Source organism: Polyodon spathula, chromosome 5 (assembly GCF_017654505.1).
Source record: "Polyodon spathula isolate WHYD16114869_AA chromosome 5, ASM1765450v1, whole genome shotgun sequence".
NCBI classification, from domain to species: domain Eukaryota; kingdom Metazoa; phylum Chordata; class Actinopteri; order Acipenseriformes; family Polyodontidae; genus Polyodon; species Polyodon spathula.
In genome coordinates, this window is record NC_054538.1 from 51,875,249 (window position 1) to 51,894,272 (window position 19,024).

At 39.2% G+C, this 19,024-nt stretch overlaps 1 protein-coding gene across 2 annotated transcripts in view; it reads left to right on the forward strand.

Annotated features, from left to right (window-relative positions):
* Window positions 1-18,759, forward strand: part of LOC121316045 (TAF5-like RNA polymerase II p300/CBP-associated factor-associated factor 65 kDa subunit 5L) — a 28,694-nt gene extending 9,935 nt beyond the window's left edge. The window contains exon 5 of one of the 2 annotated variants that reach the window (XM_041250749.1): window positions 18,404-18,759. In XM_041250749.1, coding sequence (XP_041106683.1) covers window positions 18,404-18,547 — 144 coding nt within the window. In that variant the 3' untranslated portion in view covers window positions 18,548-18,759. Of the gene's footprint in view, window positions 1-4,105; window positions 5,446-18,403 lie in introns of those variants that run through there. The other variant, XM_041250748.1, reaches the window with a different exon arrangement.
* The last annotated feature ends 265 nt before the right edge of the window (window positions 18,760-19,024 follow it).

Genomic DNA, 19,024 nt, shown 5'->3' on the forward strand with positions numbered 1-19,024 from the left:
AAGTGTGCGCGCAACATGAAATTAGTGGGGAAAAATTAGTTGGATTGACAACAAAGGACGGAGAGCCTGAAAAAAAAAGTGCTTGTTACATTGGTGTTTTAAATTAATAAGTCATATATAAAATACATGTCTATGTATTAAAAACTGTGAATATAAACATGTGTTTTTTATATCACCTATTAAAATGCATGTATATATGTAAAAGGTGTGCAGTTTGACACCCTTGCTGTAGACTTTAAACATGCCGGCACAAAGTTCAAATTGCGCCATGCTGCCTTCCATCATTAAAATATCTGTGACGACGAACAGTATAACCGGCCTTCATTTAGTTGTTCAGTTCGTTTCAGGCGGGCTTGACATAGAAATGTTCTTTACGCAGTGATTGAAAAGTTGGAGCGAGGCTGCTAGGCCATATACTAATAAATGTTATTCTCCAGTTTTCAATGTAGACACTAACACTAAATCTATGCATTAACATCATTGTTTGCAGAACAACGAGTTTCTTGCATGCCGTCTCACATTTTTAAAGTTGATAAAAAATATTTTAAAAAGTATTGTACTGATACAGGGCTCACTATAAATAGTCGTGTTGTCAAGAAAAAAGACGGTTCACTATGTGATCGATGAATTGGCACACCCCTATAGAAGAGGCACAGGGGATTGATTAGTTGGCACACTTGATTGATTTAAACTTAAGACTTGTTATTTTTGGTATTTTTTTAGTTATGCAGCTTCCCCCTCTGTTTTGGGTATTCTTGCTACTTTAGTGGTTGCCAGTGTATTTTCCTGTGAAATTAGATGTCACAACACTTCACAGTTTTATCATTTTTGCAGCTATTTAGTCCTGCCTTAGTCTGGGAAGTTGCTACTCTCTGTAGTTATCTACTGCATTCACAGAGTCTCCTCCCATTAGTAGGGATGGGAATTTTAAACCTATAAACTCCAAAGAAGTGGTTAAACATTGAATAATGTGCTAGACATATAATTGGTCAGGTGACAAATTTCACCAAATGTACATTTTTTAGTATAGTTTATTAATTTATAGTCCCATACACTCTTTTTCTGCTGTAGTAGGTGTGGTATGGTATCAATTCCAGGGTGTAATAAAGTTAATGACAAGTGTTTTTTTCTGAAGTTTGTTATATATGTTTAAACAAAATGGCATTTATAAACAAAGGAACTGAACGAAGTGAAGCCATGTTTGGAAGTATTTCGAGAAACCGGATGGGAAAACCGTGGTATGTAAATAATTATGCCAAACAAATTTGCTGTACCACAAAACACGTTCAATGTTTCCTCATTTGAAATGAAAGCATTTAGATATTACTGTGGATTGAGTTAAAAAAAAGAAAACACCCATAATAAATGGAACGCTTCAGCTGACATTACTTAGCCCTTGCATCCCTTTGAATACGTAAGGATTTTTTATTTTTTTTTAAAATATGAATTCAAAGAAATAGGTATACTTAAATTATGTATAGGCTTTGATTAACCAGCACACTTTATTCAAATCATACGTATAGGCTTTGATTTACCAGCACACTTTATTCAAATCATTTGTTTTTTAAAATCTATGACAAGGGGCTATTAAAAAAAAAATTAAAAAATAAAAAATTATATGAATTTACAGATGTGGCACCAGTCCCTGAACAGTATGGTTACTATAACAATGTATTGGAATCTGCATTTCATAGATTATGTAACATGCAGATTTATTATTATTATTATTATTGTTGTTGTTGTTTTTGTTTTGTTCTTTTGATATAACGTAATATGTTTTTAAAAAAATTAAAAAAAGGTTTATTTTATTCACTTTGTGCCCATAGGGCCAGCACAGGTAGTGCAGACTTTACTAAGTAGAAACATTTACTAAGATACAAGTGCTTTTAAAAAGACCAAATTACCATCGGGCTATTTATTTATATTTATTTTATTTATTTATTTATTTATTTTTTAATATTACATGCAGGACAGGTGCTATATAAGATCGTTATATAGAGATATATAATAATAAATAATAATAATAATAATAATAATAAAAATCGAGTGACACCCCTAATTTAATATATACTTGTTGGTGTGTACGTGTTTGTGTTTTATTATTATTTTTTTATTTTTATTTAATGAACTTTTGTAGTTAAGTCTTTACAATGTTCAAATGTTTTTTGCTTATTTGGGGTTTCCTTGCTTAGAAAATACTAACCAGGGCTGTCAATATACATCATAATGTAATATAAATAGTGTGCGTGTGTAGATGTGGTTTAAACACTGACACCTGCATAGCATTTAAACATTCATAAAAATGTACCAAAAGCACATCCCTACCCACTAGTACTACGTCGTTAGTTTGTATAGTTGTTTTCTGTAAATTTGCTTTCCCTTTCAAGTGGACACTTCCTAAAAATTTTAAAATAAAATTAAAAAGAATATTGTTTTTTGAACTGTACCGATTCTGCACTAATGCAAATAAAGAAACAATAATATTGTATTCTTTCTTGTTCGCTTGCTATAGCAATATAAATCATCCCAACTCTCCAAATACAGAATATCGTATTTATTATATAGATATACCTTTAAAAAATTCGGGACTAAGACGGCATAGAGAAATCCTAAGGATCAAGAATCCAGTTGTCAAACATGCATTGCAAGTGAGTGGATGGATTCAACCATATGTTTATTCTGGTCCTTATTGTAGTCTACAAACTGATAAAATGTAGCATTTATGTTAATATAAAAAATAACTAATCACAATATATAGTACAGTACATTTTCAAATTAGAAGTAGTAAATCTACAATATGCTACCCTATTCACCCACATTTCACACATTATTATTATTATTATTATTATTATTATTATTATTATTATTATTATTATTATTATAATAATATATACCTGAATCCAAATTCCACAGTGAAGGTGCTAGGCTTTCACCAGTAGAATGTTACATTTTTTACTGGGGATCCTGTAATGCTAATTCACCTGGGCGTTTTTGTAACTTTCTGTAACTTTGTTATGCAATTCTTTCAGCAAGCTGATATTAAGCCCTGAATTTGTCTTTTTGAACAAGTTTGTGCAACTAACAGGGTTTTTTTTTCTTCACCTTGTTTTTCTAAAACAGCTCGTGCTCAATGAATTAGGGTTAGAAGATATAACTTCAACTGTGTAGGTGGTTGCTCAGCTGGTGATTTTGGTAGCCAGTAGCAATAATATACTGACACGAATTCCCAGCCATGCTAATTTAATACATTTGGGGGGTACAAACGTGACTTTTACTGTGCAGTAGAAAAGTCTAAACTTAAAGCAATCCAGTATACAATCACCAAACAAGAAGATAACAAAAGAATGAAAAAACATATCTGTACTTTGCAAAGAGCTTATTATATTTTTATTATTTATTGCAAAGGGCTGCATTTTTTTACTTTGTGGTAGTTAAGTATTTATAACCTTGCTTCTGAAACAACTTAACAATAAAGCATTATCATTTTATGCAAATTATTATAATAATTTGAAACACTCGATAAATGGTGTCAGATTTTTGCTTATTTGTTTTCTGTTTGGTTGGGAAGTTTGCCAGGGTTACTATCATCAGAGCTCAGCTGTTAATAGACTTGCTTGATACAGCCTCTAGTCTTAGTGGAACGTTGCAGGAGGTTATGTCACAAGTGGGATCTTCACTGCTGAAGTCTCATGAAGATATAGTATGGCTTTCTGACTTATTTCCATGTAATAATTTAAAATTTGCAAAGCTCTTTGGCATCAGGTGATTTACTCTCCCTTTTTAGATGTACCATTTTTTGGCCGTGCTCTTCTTGTAGTGTGAGGAATGTGCGAACTATGTCACATTCTCACAACAATGGAGAGAGAATTAGAAGTTTCTAAACTGCATGTAAACTATGCCGCAGTCTCAAAGGATAGCAGACCTTACCCCTAAATCAAGAATCTAATGAGCCAGGGGTTTGAGATAAGGTTGGAAACAGGTTGTATGAAGTTGCGAGATTTGCTGTGAAAAGGCTGAATAACGGATTACAACATATCTACCCCCTTGGGCTAGCATGTTGATGTAAGATTTGTACAGAGATGATTTTTTTTTCTCTCTTTTGTAGAGTGAAGATGAAGACAGTGCTGGTACTGAAATGAAAACCCTAAGAGGACACTGTGGGCCGGTGTACAGTACTACATTCCTTACAGACAGCTCAGGACTCCTCTCCTGTTCTGAGGACACAACAATCAGATACTGGAACCTCGGCAGTTTTACTAACACTGCTTTGTACCAGGGACATGCGTACCCGGTGTGGGACATTGACATTAGCCCGTGCAGCCTTTATTTTGCTAGTGGGTCGCATGACAGGACTGCTAGGCTTTGGACGTTTAGTCGGACATACCCATTGCGGCTGTATGTGGGTCACTTGGCAGATGTAGACTGTGTCAAGTTCCATCCCAACTCAAATTATATTGCCACAGGGTCCACTGACAAAACTGTCCGGCTGTGGAGTACACAGCAAGGGAATTCCGTAAGACTGTTCACTGGCCACCGTGGCCCTGTTTTATCACTGGCCTTTGCACCCAATGGGAAGTACCTGGCATCAGCAGGGGAAGACCAGAGGCTAAAACTCTGGGACTTGGCATCGGGTACATTATTTAAAGACTTGAGGGGGCATACCAGCAACATCACAAGCCTCTCCTTCAGTCCCGACAGTAGCTTGATCGCCTCGGCCTCCATGGACAATTCTGTCAGGGTTTGGGATATCCGAAACACATACTGCAATGCACCTGCTGACGGCTCCTCCAGTGAGCTAGTTGGCGTTTATACGGGACAAACTAATAATGTATTGAGCGTGCAGTTTATGGCCTGCAACTTACTACTAGTGACTGGAACAGCACAGGAAAACGAAGAATATTAGTCTAGGGTAGAAAGATACTGGTGTCCTAAGTGGTCTAGGACAGATAATATTTATTCATGTGGGGGTTTGCCAGACCTGGTAGGGGAAAGTTAGAAAACGGCAAATGGAGCATGTTTCATGGAGGCTTGACAGAAACCTATTACATTTTAAGGTGGAATTTTGTGAGACGAACAAGCTCAGCTTGTTTGATGTAGAACAGGAACAGGTTATAGTCTGTTTGTGAAATTAATTTGTTCAATTTTTTTCTGATATAGAATCATGGTGAACAGCAATTTGGGGATGCTTTTTGTGCTTTTATGATGATTTTTTTTTTTTTTTCAGTCAAATTTCCAAGCAGTATTTATATCAAATGTAAACCTGTACCATTAATAGTAATATTATGGGTCAAATAAATAAAACAGATTTTGCAGTACAATACAGACCATTATAAATCACGGCTACATTTATTGTAGTTTGCCAGTATTGCAAGTACAGTTGTAATTTTTTTTAATATTAGACTACAGAGAATCTGCAGTACAGCTATGGTCAAAGGTTTTGCATCCCCCTATAAAATTAACAAATGTTGCTTCATAAAGTCAAATGAAACCTGCTGAATAATGTTACGTTATCCTATTGAATAACATACCACTTTGTAGTTTTCCCATATAGGCTTACAGAGTGAAAAATGTGACATTTCAAAATCTAACATGAAATACTATTATGGCTTCCGGTAGACTTTTGCAATATAATTTTGTAGTTTATTTGATTACATGAAGGTACATTTTTAAATATCTAAATTAGGCCTTCATATAGTTTATTTTTTATTATGTCTAAATCTTAAAATTCCTAAAACAAGCAGAACACGTTCCAGGGCAGGAAAGTGGAACGGTTTAGCCAAATCAGATTGCTCTGTTCTGTTCAGTCTCAGGAGTTACGTCTTCAATACGTTGAAATAGTCAAGCTTTATTCTTGTTTTCATTTAGGCAATGTAAAAGTATTTAGCAAAGCCAGCAAGGTATAAGTACAAAAAAATCTAAATTATTCAATCACATGGATTTGAATTTCAGGCAGAAATAATTTGCTGACAGAACACATACAGGTGGTTTCCTTATGTAGTCCAAGATTTGTGTTCCACTGGATTTGCGAATCCAGCCAATAATTTTTAAATAAAACAAGTATTTTTTTCAAAGGTCATTTGGGTGAGTGGTGCCCAAGATTTACACTTCAAAAACAATGAAGTGTCAGATAGAGAATTCAACAAGATGTCCCCATGCCCCCCCCACCCACCCCCCCCCCCCCCCCATGGCCCCCCCCCCCCCCCCCCCCCCCCCCCCCCCCCCCAAAAAAAAGTCTTTCAATGTTCAATGTATGAAAGTATGCCAAAGACTGATCAGTAGTTATGAAGATACTTCTAAAATAGCCATCTTTAGCTCAACCAATCGAAGGCCTGATCTACTGTGGTAGTTCACCATAAACTGGATTCTGTTTCACTCAAGAAATTGCTATAGGTTGTTTATAAGCAATTTCATTAGACTTGGATAGGCAGTGTTTTCTGTTTGTTGGTGGGGACAGTAATCTAAAGTGAGCAGGAGAAGGTCTGTGTTGTCTTTGCTTTGTTTGTGACAAGCAAACCAACATCCTAGTAATGTCACTGATCTTAAATAAATATATCCATCTAAAGTGAGAGGTTTCAAATGTACAGCATTCTGCATCAGTCCCAGTTTACTGACTTGAAAGGTTTAGGAAATGTTTGTTTGTAAAGGGTAGGTACACAAGGATGTTATTGCTATCAGAGCTTGTGCTGTTTGCCAGGCCAAAAGGCTTTAAAAGATTGTGTCTTGAGGAATTATTAGATTGTTTTTTCCCCAATAAGAAACTAAGTATTTTGGAGCTTGCCCTGAGCAAGCATAAGCACCTATCTTGTATGGCCCATGTATTGATTTATATCAAAATGCCATTTCATGCAGGGATGATTCTCTACTGAAGGGTCAATAGCTGATGTTTTTTGCTCCACTATTCCTCAGTAGCACCAACTGTTCAATTGTAATGCACTAAGGGATTGAAAAAGTTAACATTTAACGGTCAGTAAAATGAACACAAAATTTTGTATGCTTTTGTTAGAGTTTACAAGCTTGTGTGGTGTGTATGCTGCAGTCTACAAAATGTTATTTTTATTTTGGAACTGTTAAAAATAAATACTATTTTCTTAAGTGACTGGCAGTGGCACATTCCAGTTCTTTGAAGGACTCATTTTTGTATTGACATTTCTATTAAAATGTATTTTTTTTTTTTAATTCATTAAATACTACTTGTCATTTTTGTTTTAATATAATTATTTACATTTTATGAATGTGTTAGAGACATATACAGCATGGTCATTCCAACTCGTATGGGCCAGATTTGCCATACAGTTTTTTTTTTTTTAATGGGTGGCAGATTTGTCCACAAATAGATTTGGAATGATAAATGTAATTCTATGTAACCCTTTGAGTAGTACGAACATACTGGTATGTCATTGAATTAATGGTCCCCAGGGAGTATGAATGTACCGGTACGTTCTGTTTGGTCTCAGGAGTTACGCCTTCAATACGTTGAAATAGTCAACCTTTATTCTTGTTTTCATTTAGGCAACGTAAAAGTATTAATAAAAGCCAGCAAGGTATAAATACAAAAAAATCTAAATTATTCAGTCACATGGATTTGAATTTCAGGCAGAAATAATTTGCTGACAAAACACATACAGGTGGTTTCCTTATGTAGTCCAAGGTTTGTGCTCCTCTGGGATTGCGAATCCAGCTAATAATTTTTAAATAAAACAAATATTTTTTTTCAAAGGTCATTTGGGTGAGTGGTGCCCATGATTTACACTTCAAAAACAATGAAGTGTCAGATAGAGAATTCAACAAGATGTCCCCATGCCCCCCCCCAAAAAAAAGTCTTTCAATGTTCAATGTATGAAAGTATGCCAAAGACTGATCAGTAGTTATGAAGATACTTCTAAAATAGCCATCTTTAGCTCAACCAATCGAAGGCCTGATCTACTGTGGTAGTTCACCATAAACTGGATTCTGTTTCACTCAAGAAATTGCTATGGGATGTTTATAAGCAATTTCATTAGACTTGGATGGGCAGTATTTTCTGTTTGTTGGTGGGGACAGTAATCTAAAGTGAGTGGGAGAAGGTCTGTGTTGTCTTTGTTTGTGACAAGCAAACCAACATCATAGTAATGTCATTGATCCTAAATAAATATATCCATCTAAAGTGCCGGGTTTCAAATGTACAGCATTCTGCATCAGTCCCAGTTTACTGACTTGAAAGGTTAAGGAAATGTTTGTTTGTAAAGGATAGGCATGTTGTAACACTAGGTGTCTGTAACACCTTGGTCTCTTGCGCCATCTGCCAGATATTTATGGAATTGCACACAACAATCCCAGTCACAAAATGTTATTAATGTCTGGAAAATGGCGAGAAATTCTCTGTAGGAAAGAAGTACTAGAAATTACATTGAATTCTGATTGGGATTTAAATTCTTCAATGAATCAAGTGTCAGTGAGTGAGTCAGTGAAGAATATTTATGTTCAACATCAAGTTACAAGCATCCACCGAAGACTTTAGTTTTGTCGATTGTGCAACAAAGTCTCTCAAGTGGTACAAAAGGTTATTGTTCCACTTGCTTGACATGGCCGTGTTGATTGCCTTCATCCTCCATAAAACTACATCTAAAAAAACGATCCCTTTCAGCAAGATCAGGCACTGCCTCATCTCGCAGCTTCTAGAAAATATCACACAAGGCAGAAGTGATCCAGTCGAGGAGATGCCCAAGCTCAAAAAACGTGACAAGGATCACTGACCTACATATTCGTCACTGCCTTCACTCTCACCACGTTTACCCGGATATGATGTATGTATCTCTCTCTCTCATTTTTTTTTTTTTTCGGGACATGCTGTGGTTGATCCGGATCATTGTTTACCTGCTATTTTTGTCAAAACCTTTCGCTATATCAAAATAACAATTAATATTTATTAATTTTGTTTATTTACATTAAGAAATATATGTTTACATATTTTCATTATGTGATAAATTGCTAATAGGCCTACTAACAAATGTGTCTGTGAGGAGTGAAAATATAAAAAAATTAAGAAAAATTAAAAAAAAAAAAAAAAGTGTAAAGGTACAGAATTGGTAGACTATCTTGTTTTTCATGGATTTAGGTCCCAAAACATGGTGCTACAGATAAAGGAATGTCCCCACAAGAGATACAGTGGTACTCTGTCTCCATATGAAGTCCCTTTTTTCCAATAACTATTTAGATAATTCAGAACATGCTGGAATATTAAAAGGCACAGAAATTACAAAGTAAAATTACAAACATATTTATATAACTATTCATGATGTGTATGACTTTTGACACATGTAATGCCATTAAGGGGTGGTGTTAATGTAAAAGTCCACATTTGAGGAGAAATAAAAAGTTCTCTAATAAAGAAGACAATAAACATAATTAACTTTGACATCAGTTTATTCATAAATATTGTGGCGTGCAGGGTAATGGAAATAACGGCTCTTTTTATTAAGGTTTGTAGGCGACAATATGCGGAACTGGCTCGCAGGATGCTTTAAATAGACACCCGACCCCCCCCCCCCCCCTCCCTTTTGATTTGCGCTCTGTTGAGATGACTAATTCGCATATTAAGAGAACCCATCAGCGTGTTCCTTCAAGATGCCTCCTAAGCCCGCCCCCTTCCCTGGAACTTACAAGCAGTGAGACGGAGCCGGTCTCCTGCAGCAGCTCATCAGACCGACAGTGACCTTGCAAACCGGCGTCCAATCTTCTCTACTGCATTGCCATCTCTTCAGTTTCTTTTCGCCCTCAAAGATAAGCTACTCCTTTTTTGCAGTCACATTCGCAAAGGGGAAGACGGCGCTGGCGCCTCAGCCGGCAGCTTGAGGTTCCGGGTGTTGGCGAAGTCTCACTGGACCCAGGCCAAGGATGAGATAGTTGTCCTTGGTTCTGTGAAGATGTTGATTCTGACAGTGGCTCGATGTTCTGATCACACCTTGTCGGTGTGGTCCTGGTAGGAGTTGAGGGTTGGGCCTGGCAAGTTTCGGTTGGGCAGAAGCATTATCTGGCAAAGACTGGGCATTCTCAGCTCAAATAAGGTTGTAGTTTCCCCGGTAGGTGGCGTCAACTGGATCTGGTAGATCACGTCCCTAAGCATCTCTAGGACCCTGCAAGGTCCTACACAGGTGCTGTCATGCTTGGGGCGCAGCCTTTCTTCCATTTGGGGCTGTAGACCCAAATAAGCTCTCCAGCGGTAAAGTATCGCCCTCGCTCCCTGAGGTCGTAATGTCGCTCCTGTCGGGCTCCTATCATGCGCAGCTGGTCTCGGGCAAAGATGTAGGCAGAATCTGTCCGGAATCAGAGTCCAGAGTTCTCCGCAAACATCAGGAACGCCGGGGTGCAGCTGGTGGACTCCTGAACAGCACTTCTACATGCAAGCAGGAAGGGGAAGCTGTTGGTCCCAATCCCATTGGTGCGTGGCAGTCGTGAAGGCCAGCTGGGTAGAGAGGGTTTGATTGAACCGCTCCACCAACCCATCACTCTGGGGGTGTAGAGGCACGGTGTAGGTCTTCCTGATTCCCAGATGGTGGCACAACTCGCTGAAGACTTGCGACTCAAAGTTCCTCTCCTGGTCTGAGTGCAGCTCAGTAGCGTCCCCAGTAATACAGCTGTCAAAGTCATCCAAGGGTCTTAGTAACCCCAAAGTGACCGGTCCTGGAGGCTACGTGTACAGTCTATAGGACTGTGTTCTTGAGACGGTCTGGTACAATGAGCTGCCACCACATCTCTTGGTCTGCTGGCTCCAGTCACCGTTGCTACAACACTCCATCCTGCAGGGCTAGGTTGTCCCTTAGTGGCTTCGAAGTAGAGAGCAGTGCCTTTCCAGATGGGCTTTTGCTGGTCGATGAGCCACTGAATAACAGGTTGGAGGTCCTCGTCTCGTTCCTTTTGAGTCCACTACTCTGCTGCTGGAATCTCGGCAACTTCTGCATTAGTCACTCTTATGGCTTGGCACCACTCCCCTTACAACACCAGGTCCCGGTCCTCTCTCTGTTTTGACAATGGCTACAGTCTTCTGCCCTACAAGAGCGGCGAGGTAGGGTGTCTGCGTTAATATGCCGCTCCCTGGGTTGATGCTGGATCTGGACATCCTAGGCCTGCAATCCAGTGCACCAGCTGCCCTTCCAGTTCCTGAATGACAGCTGCCACTGGAGGGCAGCAGCATTGGGCTGGCCGATGAACGGCAGACCACACAAGTATGGGCAGAAGTGGCATACCGCCGCCATGACAGCCAACAGCTTTCTTCTAGTAACACAATAACATCTCTCTGCTTTGTTCAAGGCCCTCCTATAATACTCCCCACCTGGGCACTGCTGGGAAATGACTGCCCCGATCCTGTGATTTTTGGCATCCGTGTCCAGGATGAATGGACAGGCCGGGTCAGGTGATATAAGAACCCTCAGCAAGTGTCATTCCACAGGTAGATCTCCCACTTCCACAGTAGTCGGTGGAATAGGGTGGCAATGGTGGCAAAAATGCTGGACGAAGCAACAGAAGTACAAGGCCTGAGCTGGCATTGGTCCTTTGGTGTCCACCAATCCTGGACTGCGGTGACCTTGGAGGAGTCTGCCTGGATGCCCTCCCCTCCTACCTGATGTCCCAAGAAGGTGACCTCACGTCGCAGCAGCTGGCACTTGCCGGGGTGCAGTTTCAGTCCCGCTGCCCTCAATGCCACAGCATGGTATGGAGATTGCGGAGCACCTCGTTGAAGGTGGGGGCGTGATCTAAGAGATCATCTAGGTACATAAGGCAATGAGTTGTCGAAAGGCTGCTCAACACCTTCTCCATTAAGCGCTCAAACGTCGCTGGGGCATTGCACAGACCAAAGGGCATTACCTTAAACTGCCACAGCCCTCGGCCTGTTTAGAAGGCTTTCTTCAGTCTTACTTCTAGGGCCATCTCCACCTGCCAATACACGCTCTTCATCCTTCAGGGTCAAGTGTTCATCCGGTGGGGTAATTTACGCTCTTTGGGACCAGAATGACAGGGGGCAGGCCACAGGCTGTCGGATGGCTCAATTAGATCTGCCGCCAGTATCTCTTTCAGTATCTGCTCCGCTGCCATCTACCGAGCCAGGGGTAGTCGATGGGGCCATAGCCTGATGGGCAAAGTGTTGATCTCATGCCGCACCAGTGTCCGGCCTGCTCCCTCCAGCTTGGTAGCGAACAGGAATCCAAACTCAAGCAGCAGCAGCAGTTGATGTTGTTGCTTCGCGCTGCAAGACTGTTTTGACTATGGCCCTACTGGCATCATCGAGTGTCACTGCAGGCGTTGTTGGTGTGCTTGGTCTGGGGAAGGGGGTCTGTGGGATACTGGTCCAGGCCAGGTCGCTGCCACCTGCCCTGAGTCTCAAGTGTGAAAAGCGAGTGCCATTCCCACAAGGCTCCCCCAGGGGTTTGGCTGGTTCCCCTGTGGGAAACAAAATGAAGATCATACCCTCCCCACCACTTAAAGCTAAACTTACCCAGTTGGAGGTCCAAGGTGTTGCCAGCTTGCCGAAGCAAATCAAGACCCAGGATACAGGGATCCTGAACCACTACCATGCTGTATGATGTTCCTCAATCTGGATCTCCGTCTGGCCCTTCCCTTCAATGCAGGTCAGTTCTCCAGTCACCATTCGGAGCTGGATGGTGGGTTCCGGTTGTGCTAGTCAGGCTCCTGTGGTCCCCTGGAGGATGTCCGGTGTCACTAAGGTGATGCTTGAGCCATTATCCACCAGGGCCAGACAGGGGACACCTTCTACCCAAATGGGGCTATGTAAGAAATCCCCTATTGCTGTTCTTCCCACTATCACTGCAGGTCCTGGCTGGAGGTATTGAGATCTGGAGTCCTTCTTATCAGTTTCTGGAGTAGAGCCTGACCCTCCCCAGCTGGGCCTTCTTTCCCTGTGAAGATTCCATATTGCAGGTCTTGGAGGCGCAATTCCGGGTTTGTGATTCCCCTTTTATGTAAGTCCGGTATTGTATCTCGAATGTTTCCCAGTGGGTGCAGTGGGGTTCCTGCTACAGGACACTGAGCATGAAGATGGCCAGGGTGGCCACTGGCAACGATTTTGGCAATGACTTGTGAAAGTGCCAATGAAAGTGTAGTATTCTTATGGAAGGCCATCTGTGTCAAAAACACAGTACACGTTTCAAATATTTGCTACACACACTCATTTGGACCAATCAGAGCACAGAAATGACTACGTGTACCAATTTTGATTGGTATGTGTTCTAAAAAAAATGATCCGGGCAACGTATTTCCTACATTGGTGTCTAGTCATTTTATGTTAATGGCTTGTCATGACAATGTATGCACTTCTTATTCACAATGTAATTGGCACAGTAGCCCATAACTGTTGGTCTATCCTTTAGACATGAAACATCAATTTGAAATAAGTAGTATTGCAAATATTGCGGGGAGAATATTTTCTTCTGTGCTGCACGCATAAGAACATAAGAACATAAGAACATAAGAAAGTTTACAAACGAGAGGAGGCCATTCGGCCCATCTTGCTCGTTTGGTTGTTAGTAGCTTATTGATCCCAAAATCTCATCAAGCAGCTTCTTGAAGGATCCCAGGGTGTCAGATTCAACAACATTACTGGGGAGTTGATTCCAGACCCTCACAATTCTCTGTGTAAAAAAGTGTCTCCTATTTTCTGTTCTGAATGCCCCTTTTTCTAAACTCCATTTGTGACCCCTGGTCCTTGTTTCTTTTTTCAGGCTGAAAAAGTCCCTTGCGTCGACACTGTCAATACCTTTTAGAATTTTGAATGCTTGAATTAGGTCGCCACGTAGTCTTCTTTGTTCAAGACTGAACAGATTCAATTCTTTTAGCCTGTCTGCATATGACATGCCTTTTAAGCCCGGAATAATTCTGGTCGCTCTTCTTTGCACTCTTTCTAGAGCAGCAATATCTTTTTTATAGCGAGGTGACCAGAACTGCACACAATATTCAAGATGAGGTCTTACAAGTGCATTGTACAGTTTTAACATTACTTCCCTTGATTTAAATTCAACACTTTTCACAATGTATCCGAGTATCTTGTTAGCCTTTTTTATAGCTTCCCCACATTGCCTAGATGAAGACATTTCTGAGTCAACAAAAACTCCTAGGTCTTTTTCATAGATTCCTTCTCCAATTTCAATATCTCCCATATGATATTTATAATGTACATTTTTATTTCCTGCGTGCAGTACCTTACACTTTTCTCTATTAAATGTCATTTGCCATGTATCTGCCCAGTTCTGAATCTTGTCTAGATCATTTTTGAATGACCTTTGCTGCTGCAACAGTGTTTGCCACTCCTCCTACTTTTGTGTCGTCTGCAAATTTAACAAGTTTGCTTACTATACCAGAATCTAAATCATTAATGTAGATTAGGAATAGCAGAGGACCTAATACTGATCCCTGTGGTACACCGCTGGTTACCACACTCCATTCTGAGGTTTTCCTCTAATCAGTACTTTCTGTTTTCTACATGTTAACCACTCCCTAATCCATGTACATGTGTTTCCTTGAATCCCAACTGCGTTCAGTTTGAGAATTAATCTTTTGTGCGGGACTTTGTCAAAAGCTTTCTGGAAATCTAAATAAACCATGTCATATGCTTTGCAATTATCCATTATCGATGTTGCATCCTCAAAAAAATCAAGCAAGTTAGTTAGGCACGATCTCCCTTTCCTAAAACCATGTTGACTGTCTCCCAGTACCCTGTTACCATATAGGTAATTTTCCATTTTGGATCTTATTATAGTTTCCATAAGTTTGCATATAATAGAAGTCAGGCTTACTGGTCTGTAGTTACCTGGTTCAGTTTTGTTTCCCTTTTTGTGGATCGGTATTACGTTTGCAATTTTCCAGTCTGTCGGTACCACCCCTGTGTCAAGAGACTGCTGCATGATCTTGGTTAGCGGTTTGTAAATTACTTCTTTCATTTCTTTGAGTACTACTGGGAGGATCTCATCCGGCCCAGGGGATTTGTTTATTTTAAGAGCTCCTAGTCCCTTTAACACTTCTGCCTCAGTTATGCTAAAGTTATTTAAAACTGGATAGGAACAGGTTGACATGTGGGGCATGTTGTCCGTATCTTCCTTTGTAAAAACTTGTGAAAAGTAATCATTTAACATATTTGCTATTTTTTTTTTCTTCCTCTATGATTTTGCCATTTGTATCTCTTAAACATTTAATCTCCTCTTTGAATGTTCTCTTGCTGTTGTAATATTGGAAAAACATTTTGGAATTGGTTTTAGCTTCTTTAGCAATGTTCATTTCTATTTCTCTCTTGGCCTTTCTAACTTCCTTTTTGACTTGCATTTGCAGTTCTGTGTACTCTTTCTGTGTACTTTCTTTTTGGTCCTTTTTTAATGCTCTGTAAAGTGCCTTTTTTCGCTGAATATTTTTTTTTTTAATTGATCTATTAAACCATTTTGGCAATTTAGTTTTACATTTAGATTTGTCTACTTTAGGGATATAATTGTTTTGCGCCTCTAGTACTACATTTTTTGAAGAACAACCATCCTTCTTCTGTGGGTGTTTTCTCTATTTTACTCCAATCTACTTCTGCTAGTCTCTGTTTCATGCCTTCATAGTTTGCTTTTCTAAAATTGTAAACCTTAGCTTTAGTCTTTACTTTTGGGGATTTAAAAAACACTTCAAATGAGACCATGTTGTGGTCTGAGTTTGCCAGTGGTTCTCTGACCTCTGTTTTAGTTATTCTATCTTCGTTATTTGAAAAGACTAAATCAAGGCATGCCTCCCCTCTAGTCGGTGCCTTGACAAATTGTGTTAGGAAGCAGTCATTTGTCATTTCCACCATTTCTATTTCATCCTTCGCGCTACCCACCGGGTTTTCCCATTTTATTTGGGGGAAGTTGAAATCCCCCATTAGTATGGCTTCTCCTTTGCTACACGCATTTCTAATGTCATTGTATAACAGATTATTGTGCTCACCGTCTGAATCTGGCGGTCTATAGCATGCTCCTATTATTATGCCTTTTGAATTTTTGTCTGTTATTCTGACCCATATTGATTCGGTTTTATTTTCTTTGTCCAGGTTTAACACCTGGGCTTCAAGACTGTTTCTTATGTATAGCGCTACCCCTCCTCCTCGTCTGTCCTGCCTGTCTTTCCTATACAGTGTATACCCACAAATATTATATTCGTCCCCATCACTCTCAGATAACCACGTTTCTGTAACACCTATCACATCATAGTTACCTGTTAGTGCAGTAGCTTCAAGTTCTAGAATTTTGTTTCTGATACTTCTAGCATTTAGATAAATACATTTAATGGTTGTCTTACCTGAGTTGTTGTTCTTGTTTTGATGCGGTCTCCCTTCTGTTTTTTTGTTCATTTCTCCCCCCTTCCTTTCTAGCTGAATGCAGCCGTCTCATTGAGGTTTAGTATTTGTTATTTTACCAGGCGTGGTGCTGGCCCAGACAGGGACCTTGTTTATTATCAAGTATAATACATTTGATAATAATTGTTATCTCTCGGTCTCCTGCTTTACTGTGTAAAATAGTAAGGGTCATTACAATTATTATTAGTATTATTATTATTATTATTAATAATTATTATTATTAATTTTTTTTTTTATATAGAGGTGGGGGGATTTCTTTACAATATTTGCCAGAAGCCCCGCCGTCTATTGAGACACAACGTTTATTATGTAACATCACTAACATCTTCAAATACTTCAGATGCAGTCACGGAGAAGTCACTAACATACAGCCTTATACTATTGTCATAACTAAATTGCCACATTCCAGCAACATCGTTAAAAGGTTGTGTCAGTGGATTTTATGTAACAGTTTTATTTTATATCACAATGCCACTGTATTGTACACCCCAAAGTATAAAGCGAAAGTAAACAAGGCTATGCAAAATGTTAGAAAATGAACAAGCAGAAGAAAGAATCTGTATTGAAAAACTGAATGGTATCTACCACTGTTAATAATAATAAAAACCCACTAAAAAGACCACATCCAGTATGACACACATTGCATTATTCATAAGTCGCCGTTTACAAAAGACCTGGCAATTACAGGAAGTTTTACGTTGACAGAAATACATAAAAAAAACAAAAAAACCCATACTACAGGAAAAGTAAATTTGTACGTATATTAAAAATAGTATGTGTCGTTAACTATGGAAGGTTATCTGGGTCAAAAACGTGTGGATGGAGATGCAGATGGATCACATTAGTTTACCGCAAAGATACGTCTTAGTTCAAATCAGCATGAAGTTCAACATCTACTCTCATGTAATGGAAATCATTCGTATTTCTAATTCTTATTCAAACAAGTCAGGAAGGAGTGTTAAGATTTATTTTAAATTTTTTTAAAATAATAAAACGAAAATGTTTTCATTACTGTGTCTTGCATGGGGTTTTATTTATAACTATTATTTTAAATAACACTGAATATTATATGACATTTAATTAGTAATGTAGCGGGGTTGCTCATGTTAATTTAAATAAACACCTTTGATTTAATTATTGTATTATATTCACTTTTTTATTTAATGCTGTCTTTTTTATTTGATCACTTAAGCTCGTTAATTTTGGCACAATATTGACTGTAGATTGGCACTAATTACACGTTAATGCTCTCCTGTTCGTAGCTCCCATACGTGTAAATTGATTGATTCTGGAGAAGATAAGCACCTGGTATAAATAATAATATATAGTATAATGTTCCTGATTTCTCGAGTCCAGAGATTTATTTGTCCGGTGTGCTGTGAACCCGGTTTGTTTGGAGTGGAGGCTGAACGCAGACCTTATTAGTGTTATTGGAGAAGAAAAATTAAACAAAGAGCCACCGAATTTAAAAGCACATCTCCCTGTCTTCGCTTTTGGTCTCCTTTCTGTCGTGTGTGTGTTTTTAAAATAATTTTAGTATTTTAAAAGGCATGGGGTTTTAGAGGAGGCTGGAGATGGGGCGTATTGGTTTTATTGTTGTTTTTTAGTGAGCCCTGTCTCCGTGCTGGTATGGAGCTGCACTGCCCTTTAATTTTAAATTGAAATCTTGTATTTGAGTTATTGTTTTTATTACCAGTCAGTGCAAACCGCATGCCGTTACTATTCTAGATCGACTCTATTTGTTAAGTATAATTACCACCTGCATTTAATAAAACAGTGTTCCTTGCCTGACAAAATACAGTGGTCTAGTTTCCCTTTTGGTGTGTTGTGTGCCTGATCCCACCCCAATCAGAAAGAATCGATGCCCCTCACAGGTGTTATAATTTCAATTTTTATATCACAGGTAATTATTCTTTCTTGTATCACTTATTTTATAAGTTAACACTATACGTTGCTAGCGATGTTTAATAATATTAATTTTGGTTGCATTGCGTTACTAGGTGTAGTATGAGTTGGACTATATATATATATAATGACATGATATGATTACAGACCAACAGGAGGAGCTGTGCTTCAGAGGCCAACAATCCACTCACTGCAGCAACAGATTCCAGACCAACAGGAGGTGCTTTGATTCAGATGCAAACAATCCACTCACTGCAGCAACAGATTCCAAACCAACAGGAGGCGCTTTGATTCAGATGCAAACAATCCACTCACTGCAGCAACAGATTCCAGACCAACAGGAGGCGCTGTGCTTCAGAGGCCAACAATCCACTTAAGGCAGCACTAAGAGGCTGGACCTGAGGCCTGCTCTTCTCCTGGACTGGCTTGGCTGGATCAGTAGGGTTTCTGGACATTGCTGGGGACTCCTTGCATTGTTGAGGCTTGCAATCCACCTCCTGAAGTAACAGCAGCCTGAGAATCAGCAAAATGGTAGGTGAAATGCAAGCTATGGTTTGTTTATCCAGCAAAATGTATATTGTAGTAAATGCTACCTGCTTTGAGGATAGGTTTATATGTGAAAAATGTATTTCTAATCAGAAAGTTGTCAGAAAGTACACTGAAAAAATATATAAACGCAACATGGAACAATTTCAAAGATTTTACTGAGTTACAGTTCATATAAGGAAATCAGTCAATTGAAATAAATTAAGCTCTAATCTATGGATT